The sequence below is a fragment of the Ranitomeya imitator genome, chromosome 8, assembly GCF_032444005.1.
Source record: "Ranitomeya imitator isolate aRanImi1 chromosome 8, aRanImi1.pri, whole genome shotgun sequence".
NCBI lineage: Eukaryota > Metazoa > Chordata > Amphibia > Anura > Dendrobatidae > Ranitomeya > Ranitomeya imitator.
Genome location: NC_091289.1, coordinates 99,150,810 through 99,163,977, shown reverse-complemented (window position 1 = coordinate 99,163,977; position 13,168 = coordinate 99,150,810). Strand labels below are relative to the sequence as shown.

The 13,168-nt window shown below is 44.4% G+C and overlaps 1 protein-coding gene across 4 annotated transcripts in view; it reads left to right on the top strand.

Moving 5' to 3' along the window:
- Positions 1 to 11,887, top strand: part of DUSP12 (dual specificity phosphatase 12) — a 99,833-nt gene extending 87,946 nt beyond the window's left edge. For all 4 annotated transcript variants that reach the window (XM_069737207.1, XM_069737206.1, XM_069737205.1 and 1 more), the window contains exon 7: positions 11,187 to 11,887. In XM_069737207.1, coding sequence (XP_069593308.1) covers positions 11,187 to 11,333 — 147 coding nt within the window. In that variant the 3' untranslated portion in view covers positions 11,334 to 11,887. The remainder of the gene's footprint in view (positions 1 to 11,186) is intronic.
- Positions 11,888 to 13,168: the final 1,281 nt, after the last annotated feature.

Sequence of the window (13,168 nt, the reverse complement as noted above, 5' to 3'; positions counted from 1 at the left end):
GCCCATAATCCAGGATGCCGCAGCCTTCCTTTCAGATGCTACAGCAGATTCGGTCAGGTTGGCCGCCAGGTCCTCGGCATTATCCAATGCAGCCAGGAGAGCGCTATGGATAAAATGCTGGCCAGGGGACTTACAAGCTAGAACAAAATTATGTAGCATTCCTTGTGAAGGAGCTCACTTGTTCGGACCAGTCCTAGACGAGCTATTGGAAAAAGCAGGGGATAATAAAAAACGCTTTCCCTTCCTAGGAAGACCCTTCTACAGACGGGACTATAATAGAGGATGGTCCAACCGCAGAAGACCATATAGAGACTCCAACAGAGAATCTACTAGATATGACAACAGCAGAAGGAGGGGTAGAGGATTTATGTTTAATCCTTCACGAGAGGTTAAGAAACCACAATGACTAGCGGACCAGGTGGGGGGTAGGCTTTCGGCCTTCTACCCAGCCTGGGTGCGGATTACAAACAATCCATGGATTTTAGGCATTGTGGAGAAAGGCCTAACCTTAGACTTCCACCATACTCCTCGGGACAAATTTATGTTAACACCTGTTCGTTCCTCCTCTACAGAACAGTTGGCGCTGGAGTCTGAGGTCCGGGAGCTCCAACAGAAGAATGTTCTAGTCAAAGTCCCTGCAGGCGAGGAAGGTAGGGGGTTTTATTCCCCTCTGTTCCTGGTCAAAAAACCTGATGGTTCATATCGCACCATTATTAATTTAAAAGGCCTGAATAATTTTCTGTTGATACCCTCCTTCAAAATGGAGTCGGTCAAGACAGCAATAAAATTACTCTTTCACCACTGTTTTATGGTTGTCTTAGATCTCAAAGACGCCTATTACCATGTACCAATTCATATTGATCATCAGAGATTTCTTAGGGTGGCGGTTTCCCTAGCTGGCACAGTAGAACACTTTCAATATCAGGCACTTCCATTCGGAGTCGCAGTTGCACCCAGGGTGTTCACAAAAATCATGGTGGAGGTTATGGCGCACTTGCATGAACAGGATATATTAATAGTCCCTTACCTGGATGATTTGCTAATTGTGGGTCATTCTGAGTCGCATTGCACAGACCAACTACAGAAAGTCATGGATGCGTTACACAAATTGGGCTGGATGGTCAATATAAAAAAATCGCGCATTCAGCCCCTAAAAGTACAAGAATTCCTAGGATATGTTATTGACTCTAGTCAGCAGGAATGTCGCCTGCCGGACACAAAAGTTGCTAAGATTAAGCAGTTGGTCACCAGGGCAATAAATAATCCCTTAGTATCAGTCAGAAGTGCGATGTCAATCTTGGGTTCTCTTACGTCCTGCATCCCGGCAGTTCTCTGGGCACAGTTCCACACGAGGGCTTTACAGTGGGACGTGTTACACAATTCCCGTCGTCTAAAAGCTCACCTCGACAGTAAATTCACACTTTCTGCGAAGACTGTACATTCGCTTGGTTGGTGGACTCACACTTCGAATCTACACAGGGGGGTCCCTTGGATAAATCACATATCTAGGGTGTTGACTACGGACGCTAGCCCCAAAGGGTGGGGGGCTCACTTAGGGGAGGATTGGGTTCAGGGACTATGGTCTCAGTCTGAACAGGACTCTTCCTCCAACTTGAAAGAACTGTTGGCAGTAAAACATGCCTTAAATAGATTCCTTGTACCCCTACAGGGTCGACACGTCAGGCTTTTGTCAGACAATCGGGTAACTGTGGCCTACATTAATCGTCAAGGTGGCACGCGATCCAGTACATTGATGGAGGTCGCAAATCATATCTTTCAGGTGGCCGAAGTACATCTTCTCTCCCTGACGGCGCTTCATATAAAAGGAAGTATCAACACCAAAGCCGACTATCTAAGCCGCAACATGCTCAGACAGGGGGAGTGGTCGTTAAATCCAGCCATTTTCAGTCAGATCATTCAGTTATGGGGTTGTCCGGAGATAGACCTTTTTGCCAACAGAGAGAACAAAAAATTACACCAATTCTGCTCCCTAAATCCAAAAGACAACCCATACGCTGTGGACGCTCTGCTGATATCTTGGCACTTCAGGCTCGCGTATGATTTTCCCCCTCTAAATCTGATTCCCCTAGTCCTGAGGAAGATTCGGGAGGACAAGGCCCGGGTAATCTTGATAGCTCCATTTTGGCCCAAGAGGGCTTGGTTTCCTTGGCTGAGGAAGATGTCTGTCTGCCAACCATGGATTCTTCCAGAGCTACCAGATCTGCTCTCCCAGGGACCAATCCTCCATCCTCAAGTAGCCAACTTACACCTAGCGGCATGGAACTTGAGAGGTCCTTACTGAGGGGGAAAGGGTTCTCTCAGAATCTGGTAAATACTCTCCTTAAAAGTAGGAAACCCTCTACAACGGGCATTTATGTGAGGGTATGGAGAAAATTTTTATCATTTTCAGGGACTCAAATTGACCAAGAACCATGTATTAACCAGTTTCTTGAATTTTTACAAAAAGGCCTGGAAATAGGCTTGGCCACAAGTACTCTTAGAGTTCAGGTGTCAGCGCTGGGAGCGTTATATAATCTTAATTTAGCCAGTAATCACTGGATTTCTAGATTCTTTAAAGCAGTCACCAGGTCTAGACCAATTACAAAGGATAGTCCCATGGGACCTAAATTTAGTACTCTCAGCCCTAACGATAGCCCCATTCGAGCCCATTGATACTATTCCTGTGAAGATCCTGTCAATCAAAACAGCCCTGTTAGTTGCTCTCACATCTGCTAGAAGGGTTAGTGATCTGCAGGCACTCTCCAGACATCCCCCATACATGCAGGTTAGGGAGGATAGGGTCATATTGAAACCCGATCCCCTATATCTGCCTAAAGTTGCGTCTAAATTTCACAGGGTTCAGGAGGTAGTCCTACCCTCCTTTTGCTCCAACCCTACTAACGATAAAGAAAGTAAATTCCATTGCTTAGATGTGAGGAGATGCCTCCTTAGATATATTGCAGTTTCAGATTCCTGGAAAAAATATAACTCTTTATTTGTAGCCTATCAAGGGGTAAGGAAGGGTCTTAGAGTATCTAAAAACACTCTAGCCAGATGGATTAGGGAGGCGATCTCTCTCGCTTACACCGCAGGTGGCAACGAAGTTCCAGATGGTATAAAGGCACACTCCACGCGGGCCATGGCATCTTCCTGGGCGGAGAGGTCAGAAGTGTCAATCGAAGACATATGTAAGGCGGCCACATGGTCTTCCCCTTCTACCTTTCTTAGACATTACAGATTAGATCTGGGTAGTTCCTCAGACCTTACGTTTGGGAGAAGAGTGCTAGAAGCTATTATCCCCCCCTAAATCTTTCGTCTCTGAAAGTCTCTCGTTGTGCTGTCATGGCGACTGAATAAGGCTACGTTCACATTAGCGTCGCGTCACTGTTGCGTCGGCGACGCAGCGGCGACGCGCCCCTATGTTTAACATAGGGGACGCGTGCGTCTTTTTGCACGCGTTTTCCGACACGTGCGTCGTTTTAGACGCTAGCGTCGGACGCAAGAAAACGCTACAAGTTGCATTTTTCTTGCGTCCGATTTCGGCAAAAAACGACACACGCGTCGCAAAACTCGCGCGTTTTTGCGTGCGTTTGCGCGCGGTTTTCCGTGCGTCGCCACTGCGTTGCCGACGCAACAGCGACGCGACACTAATGTGAACGTAGCCTTAATACGTACGCTACTCACCTGGTAGCAGTGTTTTTTCAGGAGCCATGACAGCACCCTTAAATTCCCTACCCTATAATTTTGGATGTTTCAACACCCTGTTGGTTTTTGCGTTATATTCCATGTTCACTGGCATAATAAAATGTGTTTATATACATGCTGCATATGTTTTACTAACCAAGGTGGTCCTCTCATGCTCTGGAAACAACTGACGTGGGAGAGAGGTACCGCCCTTTTTATGTCTGTAGGTTTCCTGTCCCTGAAGGGCGGATCCCCTCTCTCGTTGTGCTGTCATGGCTCCTGAAAAAACACTGCTACCAGGTGAGTAGCGTACGTATATCTCCTCCATGTATACTCTTCTGCAGCCAGGCCTAGCACCGGAACCAGCCCTGTCCACCCGGAGACCTGAACTCTGTGGATGTACAATGGCACCCCTTTTTTTTGGCATCCAAGCACTCCCCTCTGCATAACCACTATTTAGCAGAGGAGGCAAGAAGGCGAACAATCTCTCCACTTCCCTGTTAAAAGGGTGGTGGATGAAGGGTTCATCATTTTAACTCCGCACCGTCAAAATAGCGGAGGTCGCAAGAGACTACTTTTTCTGACCTTCTTGATGCAGCCGCACGTTCTGCCACTTGGCAGATTAACCGGGGGAAAATCTCCTGTGACATATCTACCAGTATTTCGGCCCGAGGGGTTATCAATTAAAATTACTACGGACTATCAAATAGCAGATCTGATTTGTTCCGTCTTGCAGCCTCCGGTTTAGTGCTCTCCATAACCACCTCTTGGTTGCTAGAGCAATGGTCTCCTGGTCAAAGACCTTTACTACTTTTATTCACAACAGTAACCTTTTCTCGAAGACCGTACAGCTGATCAATCGAATTTCTTGAGCAGGAGACTAGCCGGTTCACGCCTCTCGGATGCGGCTAGTTGTGCGGCGCTGTCAGCAGCAAAATACCCTTACATCCAGAAGGGCATTATAGCTCAGAGAATGGAAGTGTACTCTGCATTCAATAAACCTCTGACATCACTCCCTGGGATCACATGTTTCCTATAGACCCAACCAGCAGTGGAAGAGTTGTCCAGGATGGTCTAGATCTAAGGGATCTTGGTTCCAAAAAGAGGGACTGAAAGGTAAGACTAATCCTGGACCTCAAACTTCTACCAAGTTTGACAAGGTCCTCCTTCTTCGGATGGAGTTTCTCCGCTCAACTATCTCTTCAACGGAAAAGGGTGGAGTTTCTGGCATCCACTGACATTCGGGATGCTTACTTTCACGTTCCTAGTTTCCCCTCTTTAAAAAAAAAAAAAATAATAATTTTGCTTTTCCATCCGCATTTTCAATTCACAACCTGCTCCTTCGGCCTTACTACTGCACCCTGAGTGTTTGCAAGGGTCATGACGGCTGTCATGTTCCTCTTGCACCCTAGAGGCATTGTCGTCCTGCCCTGTCCGGTCGACTTTCTAGATGCTCTTCCAGGACTACGCTGAGTCGTCTATATCAATTGCTATACCCTCTCTCACCTGGATTGGCAGCTTCATCTAGACAAGTTTTTCCAGCCCAGCAGATATCCTTTTTGAGGATGATCCTGGACACTTCTAGGGGGTTGGTAATTCTCCCTTGAGACAAGGCCGTGGCTCTCCAACTCAGAACTCTCTTACTTGACCTCTCATTCCCTTATTCCATTCGACTGCTGGGAGGGTCATGAGGAAAAATGGTGACAGCAATGGAAGCAGTTTTCCTTTGCTTCGCTCGTTTTCTGTAGGTCAAACAGGCTTTCAGAGGGTAGTCTCTGAGCTCCTTCCTGATCCGGGGGGAGTTCCTTCTGGTTCAATGATTATTAGTAACTACCGTTGACAGCCTTCTTCTCCTGATCGTTGTTCTGTGGATCAGAATGATACGACTAGTCCTACAGCAGGTCTTCTGCTTCGTGGTGGGTCTTCCATCTGAATTCAATCGGATAATGCCACGGCTGTCCCATATGTCAATCTTCCAGCCGGTTATCCACGGTCAGGCATCATGGACGAGGTGCCTCACATTCTCTGATGGGCCGAGATCTATCATTCGGTGATCTCGGCAGTACACATCCCAGGAGTAGACCTCTGAACAGCAGACTTCTTCAGCTGTCAGGGACCCGCCTCAAGTGAGTTGGAACCTCTCTCGGAAGTCTTCTATCAGACCTGCCTTCTCTGGGCCACTCCAGATGTGTATCGGATGACGTCCAGACTGAACGCCAATGTACTCAAGTTCATAGTTCGGCCTCGAGATCCAAAAACCGTTGCAGTGAATGCTCTGGTTCTTTTCCGTGGTACCAGTTTCCGTAACCCCCCCTTCCACTACCTCAGAGAGTCGTTTTGAAGCGGGAAGGCCTCCATTGGTCCTGGGAGATCCGCTCGGACCACGTTAGGTTTTTTTTTTCGTTTGTTTGTTTTTTCGTTTGCGGAACTAGGACTTTTCCGTCTTATTCCAGTGAAACTGCGAGTAGGGTCTTTCTCGCAGGGAGTTTTCACATGTGGCCCTTCCCTTTCGCATACCATTATATCTTTGGGTCCTTAATGGTCCTGGGAGTCTTTCAGTACACTGTGTGCAGAATTATTAGGCAAAGGTGTATTTTGATCACATGATACGTTTTATACATGTTGTTCTACCCCAAGCTGTTCAGGCTTGAGAGCCAACAACCAATTAAGTAAGTCAGGTGATGTGCATCTCTGTAATGAGGAGGGGTGTTATCTAATGACATCAAAACCCTATATTAGGTGTGCTTAATTATTAGGCAACTTCCTTTCCTTTAGCAAAATGGGTCAGAAGAGAGACTTGACGGGCTCTGAAAATTCCAAAATTGTTTTAGATGTCTTGCAAAGTGATGCAGCAGTCTTGAAATTGCCAAACTTTTGAAGCGTGATCACCGAACATTCAAGCGTTTCATGGCAAATAGCCAAGAGGGTCGCAAGAAGCGTGTTGGGCAAAAAAGGCACAAAATTACTGCCATATGTGTGCTACTAACCGCAGTAGTCCTCTCAGGCTCTGAAATACAACTGATACGTGGGAGAGGTACCGCCCTTTTGTATCTGTAGGTTTCCTGTTCCTGAAGGACGGATCCCCTCTCTCGTGGTGCTGTCATGGGCCTCCGAAAAACGCAGCTATCGGTAAGTAGCTTAACCCCTTAAGCCCCGAGGGTGGTTTGCACGTTAATGGGCGGGCCAATTTTTACAATTCTGACCACTGTCCCTTTATGAGGTTATAACTCTGGAACGCTTCAACGGATCCTGGTGATTCTGACATTGTTTTCTCGAGACATATTGTACTTCATGGTAGTGGTCAAATTTCTTTGATATTACCTGCGTATATTTGTGAAAAAAGCAGAAATTTGGCGAAAATTGTTAAAATTTTGCAATTTTCCAAATTTGAATTTTTATGCCCTTAAATCACAGAGATATGTCACACAAAATACTTAATAAGTAACATTTCCCACATGTCTACTTTACATCAGCACAATTTTGGAAACAATTTTTTTTTTTGTTAGGGAGTTATAAGGGTTAAAAGTTGACCAGCAATTTCTCAATTTTACAACACCATTTTTTTTGTAGGGACCACATCTGAAGTCATTTTGAGGGGTCTATATGATAGAAAATAACCAAGTGTGACACCATTCTAAAAACTGCACCCCTAAAGGTGCTCAAAACCACATTCAAGAAGTTTATTAACCCTTCAGGTGTTTCACAGGAATTTTTGGAATGTTTAAAAAAAAAAATGAACATTTAATTTTTTTTCACAAAAAATTTACTTCAGCTCCAATTTGTTTTATTTTACCAAGGGTAACAGGAGAAAATGGACCCCAAAAGTTGTTGTACAATTTGTCCTGAGTACCCCAATACCCTATATGTGGGGGTAAACCACTGTTTGGGCGCATGGCAGAGCTCGGAAGGGAAGGGGCACCATTTGACTTTTCAATGCAAAATTGGCTGGAATTGAGATGGGACACCATGTTGCGTTTGGAGAGCCACTAATGTGCCTAAACATTGAAACCCCCCACAAGTGACACCATTTTGGAAAGTAGACCCCCTAAGAAACTTATCTAGCTGTGTGGTGAGCACTTTGACCCACCAAGTACTTCACAGAAGTTTATAATATAGAGCCGTAATAATAAAAAATATTTTTTCACAAAAATGAACTTTTCGCCCCCAATTTTTTGTTTTCCCAAGGTTACCAGAAGAACTTGTATCCCAAACGTTGTTGTGCAATTTGTCCTGAGTGCGCTGATACCCCCTATGTGGGGGTAAACCACTGTTTGGGTGCATGGCAGAGCTCGGAAAGGAAGTAGTGCCTTTTGACTTTTCAGTGCAAAATTGGCTGGAATTGAGATGGGACTCCATGTTTCGTTGGGGAGCCCCTGATGTGCCTAAACATTGAAAGTCCCACAAGTGACATCATTTTGGAAAGTAATCCTGTTATAAGGTCAGATCGCTGATATGACACTTTGCAATGCACTGTGTCAGATCAGCGATCTGACAAGCAGGGCTGCAGATTTACCAGCGCCTGCTCAGAGCCACCTCCCTGCAGGACCCGGATGCAGCCCCGCGGCCATTTTGGATCCGGGTCCTGCAGAGAGGAGACGCTCGGTACAAGGTGAGTACATCATCATGTTTGATCGCAGTGTGCCGGGGGTTAATGTGCAGGGGGCTGTCCGTGACCACTCCTGGCACATAGTGCCAGATGTCAGCTGCGATAGTCAGCGCGGCCGATCGCTATGACGTACTATCCCATCCCTGGGAATTAAGTCCCAGGTCACCTTGACGGGATAGTGCATCATATGGGATTAAGGGGTTAATGCTTTTCAGTTAATGATATGCTCGTGCCCCGGGTGGCCTGTGGAGGGGAGTTCTTTGTGGTGCTCTGATTAGGTATTCATAATGCAGACTGACAGGTCACTGATCCCTCTCTGCCCTGCCCCCTAGCTTACATAATGAATATCAGTACATACTTAAAAAAAAAACTTCAGCATAATCGCATCTTTCATGAGCCAATAATAACTGCTGTTCTTGTTATTCAGCTAGAAAAACAAAATCAATTTTAAAATAGCGCTCGCCTCACCTGCGCAGTAGAAGCTATCGGTGTGTATAGAGATCTGACAGCTGCTACTGCGCATGCGCCAGCGGCGCCATGTTACTGGAGAAAAAAAAATTCCTCCAAGATGGTGCCACCTGCGCAGTAGCAGCTCGGAGATTGCAGAGAGCTGCTACTGCGCAGGCAGCGACATCTTGGACGAGGATTTTTTTTTCCAGTAAGATGGCGCATGCGCAGTAGCAGCTATCGGATCACAGCTATACTTCTTCTCAGGCGTCATTTTCAAATTGATTTTTTTTTTACTTGCTTAGTAACATCAAGAGCAGTTATAACTAGGACACTAAACATGCTGTTATGCTGCAGAGCAGATGCCATGGCCGCCACCTGACTGCAGAAAGGTGTTGTTTTTTTTTATGTATAGATATTCATTATGCAAACTAGGGGCGGGTCAGTGAGGGATCAGTGACCTGTCAGCAGTCTGCATTATGAATACCTAATCAGAGCACCACAAAGAACCCCCCTCCAGGCCGCCCCGGGGCACGAGCATATCATTAACTCAAAGCTGAAAATAAAGATTAAACAACAACCACAAGATGGATTTAATCAACCAAGGTATCATTGTAATCAGTATAACGGCGGCAGCCTGACACTGTCTGTAGGTTACTGTGCACAATTCTGCTGACAGGTTCCCTTTAAATGTTAATCAATAAAGGCAGCATTTAAGTGGACTGGCAGCCAACCACACGAAGCTGCACACCTTTGTCCTATTATGAAGCCAAGTATATGACTGGGCTTCACTAAAGAACCTAATTTTAACTGTTTATTACAATATTGTAGTGTTGCATTACATATTACAAGAGATCAAATGAGTGCAGGTTTAAAGCGAATTTGTCAGCAGTTTTTTGCAATGTATTCTGAGAACAGCATAATGTAGAGGCAGAGACCCTGATTCCAGTAATGTCACATACTGGACTGAGTGGTATAGTTTGAATAGAATCTCTATTTTATCTTTTGTAGATGTAGTAGATGTAGCAGTGCTCAGAATGCTAAGCTGCATATAAGCCTGTCCCCACCACTGATTGACAGCTTGCTGACAGTGTACACAGGAAGCTGCCAATCAGTGATGGGGATGGGTGGGATTACACGGATTAGCTTGACTGGCCTTCACCTGAAACCTAGTCTTCTAGTGGTAATCTCCTGCTGATAAAACACTGATTACTACAACACACAGTCCAGTAAAGGTACCTTCACACATAACGATTTCGTTAACGATATTGTTGCTTTTTGTGACGTAGCAACAATATCGTTAACGAAATCGTTATGCGTGACAGCGACCAACGATCAGGCCCCTGCTGGGAGATCGTTGGTCGCTGAGAATGATCAGGACCTTTTTTTTGGTCGCTGATCACCCGCTGTCATCGCTGGATCGGCGTGTGTGACCCTGGTTACCATTGTAAAAGTTAAAAAAAACAAACAGTACATACTCACATTCTGGTGTCTGTCACGTCCCCCGGTGTCAGCTTCCCTGCACTGACTGTCAGCGCCGGCCGGCCGTAAAGCAGAGCACAGTGGTGACGTCACCGCTGTGCTCTGCTTTACGGCCGGCCGGCTCTGACACAGTGCAGGGAAGCTGACGCCGGGGGACGGGACAGACACCGGAATGTAAGTATGTACTGTTTGTTTTTTTTTACTTTTACAATGGTAACCAGGATAAACATCGGGTTACTAAGCGCAGCCCTGCGCTTTGTAACCCGATGTTTACCCTGTTTACCCGGGGACTTCGGCATCGTTGGTCGCTGGAGAGCTGTCTCTGTGACAGCTCTCCAGCGACCACACAATGACCTAAACAGCGACGCTGCAGCGATCGGCATCGTTGTCTATATCGCTGCAGCGTCGCTAAATGTGACGGTACCTTAAGTAATATATCTCTGGAATCCGAGTCTCTGAAAAGTGTTGCTCTCAGATTAAATAGCAAACACCTGCTAACAGATTCCCTTTATGTCCCATGATGGGACTAATAAGTACAGTAAAAAAAATCTTTTAAATAATTAAAAAAACAAAACAAAAAAAACTAGCCCTTATTTCCCAGTTTTAAAATACAGAAATGTAAAAAAAAATTTAAAAAAAAAGTCCAGTTTAACAAAACTTAAAATTAACTTGAAATGTTGTAACGGGAAAAAAAAGCTTGAAGTGCCGGAATTGATGTTTTTTGGTTGAGTAGCTGAGCAAAACATATGTACCTCATAATTGTATATACAAAAGTCACCCCACCGTGAAAAAAACAATCCCTTTTCAACAGCAAAATACTGCTGCATGTTACAGATAATAGCGACACAATCTGTTGTTTTTTCAATGTGGGACAAGACAAAGTGAAGATCTCTTCGAGCTCATATACATAAGATTAAACTATGTCCATGTGTATCTGAGTCCTACATTTCTGTTGTAATCCTTACAGCTTCTCTGTCCCAAGTGTAATGCCAAACTGGGTTCCTTCAACTGGTATGGAGAACAGTGTTCATGTGGGCGATGGGTGACGCCAGCATTCCAGGTGCATAAGAATCGGGTGGATGAAGTCAAGCCTTTGCCAGTTCATGGAAGATGAGAATGCTGACACAGACCAATGCTGCTGTCTAGGACCGAATAAACCATATGTGCTTTTATTACGTTGTTTAGAACTATTAACTGGAAAATGTAGCTGATGCTGCCGGTGATGACACACATCACAATATACTGTTACCAAATCAGTTTGGAGATGCACAAGAAGCCAGAAGACAAAGGCCCCTATTCATCAAGAACGGAATTGTGTACACTAGCATTTTTTGGGGGCTGACCATAAGTACATCTGTTTATTCCTTGAAAATCTATAAAATAGACTCTAAAAATTTAACAGAACAAAACCATGCTGCATTTAAAAAAACAAAACAAAAATAAGTCGCTGACTCCAAAAACACAACAAAGCACCAATGACAATAGATGTCCATTGACTTTTTTGTTTAAAAAACAAAATGTGCAACAAAAGCAATTAAAAATGTAAAAATGTTGCGTGAAGCCGGATCCAGAAAAGCTTTACATTTTGCAGTGGACATTTGCCCCCCGTGGTACACGTCACAGTTCTGACAAATCATTGTATATACACATTAAACAGTTTACACATTGTTTGCGAGACTTCATTTGTATCATATTCTACATAAAAATAAAAGTGCAGCTAACATATGACTGCACATTCAGTGTGGACAAAGGCGCGAAGTGTGAGAGTAGAGTAAGATTCTTGCCTTAAACAATAGACTGTCGATAAATTATGTCCATGGGAGGTTCCTGATGTTACACAAGGAGAATTTTCGATATGTAATTATGTGTTTTTAATTATAGCACAATCTGAGAACCATTATGCCTGCAAAAATCCTTACACAATGGAGGGGGGCAGGGATGTGTTGTCATGTGTGACCACCCCCTCCACAAACTATATCACCTCAGTATATAATAGTGAGCAAAAGTTTTATGCATGTGTAGAAAAAGTGCTGCAAAGTAAGAAAGAGTTTACAAATAGAAGTAATATATATTTTTATTTTTTACCAATTAATAAAAATAAATGCAAAGTGAATGAACAAGAGAAATTCAAATCAATTCAATTGTTGGGGTGATCACACTTTGCCTTCAAAACATCATCAAAGCATCAATTCTTCTAGATACACTTAGGCCCCTTTCACACATCAGTTTTTTGCCATCATTCACAATCCGTCGAATTTTGAAAAAAACATATCCGGAGACTGATGCCGCCGGATCTGTTTTTTTTCTCACAGACTTGTATTAGCGATGGATGGCCTGTCGTTCGCCGATCCGTCAAAAATTGTTTGTCTGGCGGCCGTAGACAGCGGACATACTACAGTTTTTTTGTGTCCGTCGAAAAAAACGGACAGCGACAGATCCGTCGCCGTCCGTCGTTTGCTAGAATGAAAGCCTATGGCGCCGGATCCGTCAAATGACAGAATCCGGAGATGGATTCTGTTTTTTTTAACTGAGCATGCTCCAATTTTTTTAGGATCCAATTAGCTGATCCAGCGAAAAAACGGATCCGTCGCATCAGTTTTTTACAATCTGCGACGGATCTATTTTTTTCAAAATTCGACGGATTGTGACTGATGGCAAAAAACTGATGTGTGAAAGGGGCCTTACACAGTTTTTGAAGGAACTCGTCTGGGAGGTTGTTCCAAGGATCTTGGAAAACTAACTACAGATCTATTGTGGATGTATTATTGCACGTTTTTGCCACACTTGCTTAAAACTTTTGCACAATATTGTATGTGAAGAAATCCCTAAAAAATTTTCTTTTTATTGCATGTTTGTTATAATTCTCTTTGCTATTGTTGGACTTTGTATAAAGTCATTGCATGGGGAACTAACATTGTAATGGGCTTGTACTTCTGGTGAGGAACCTTC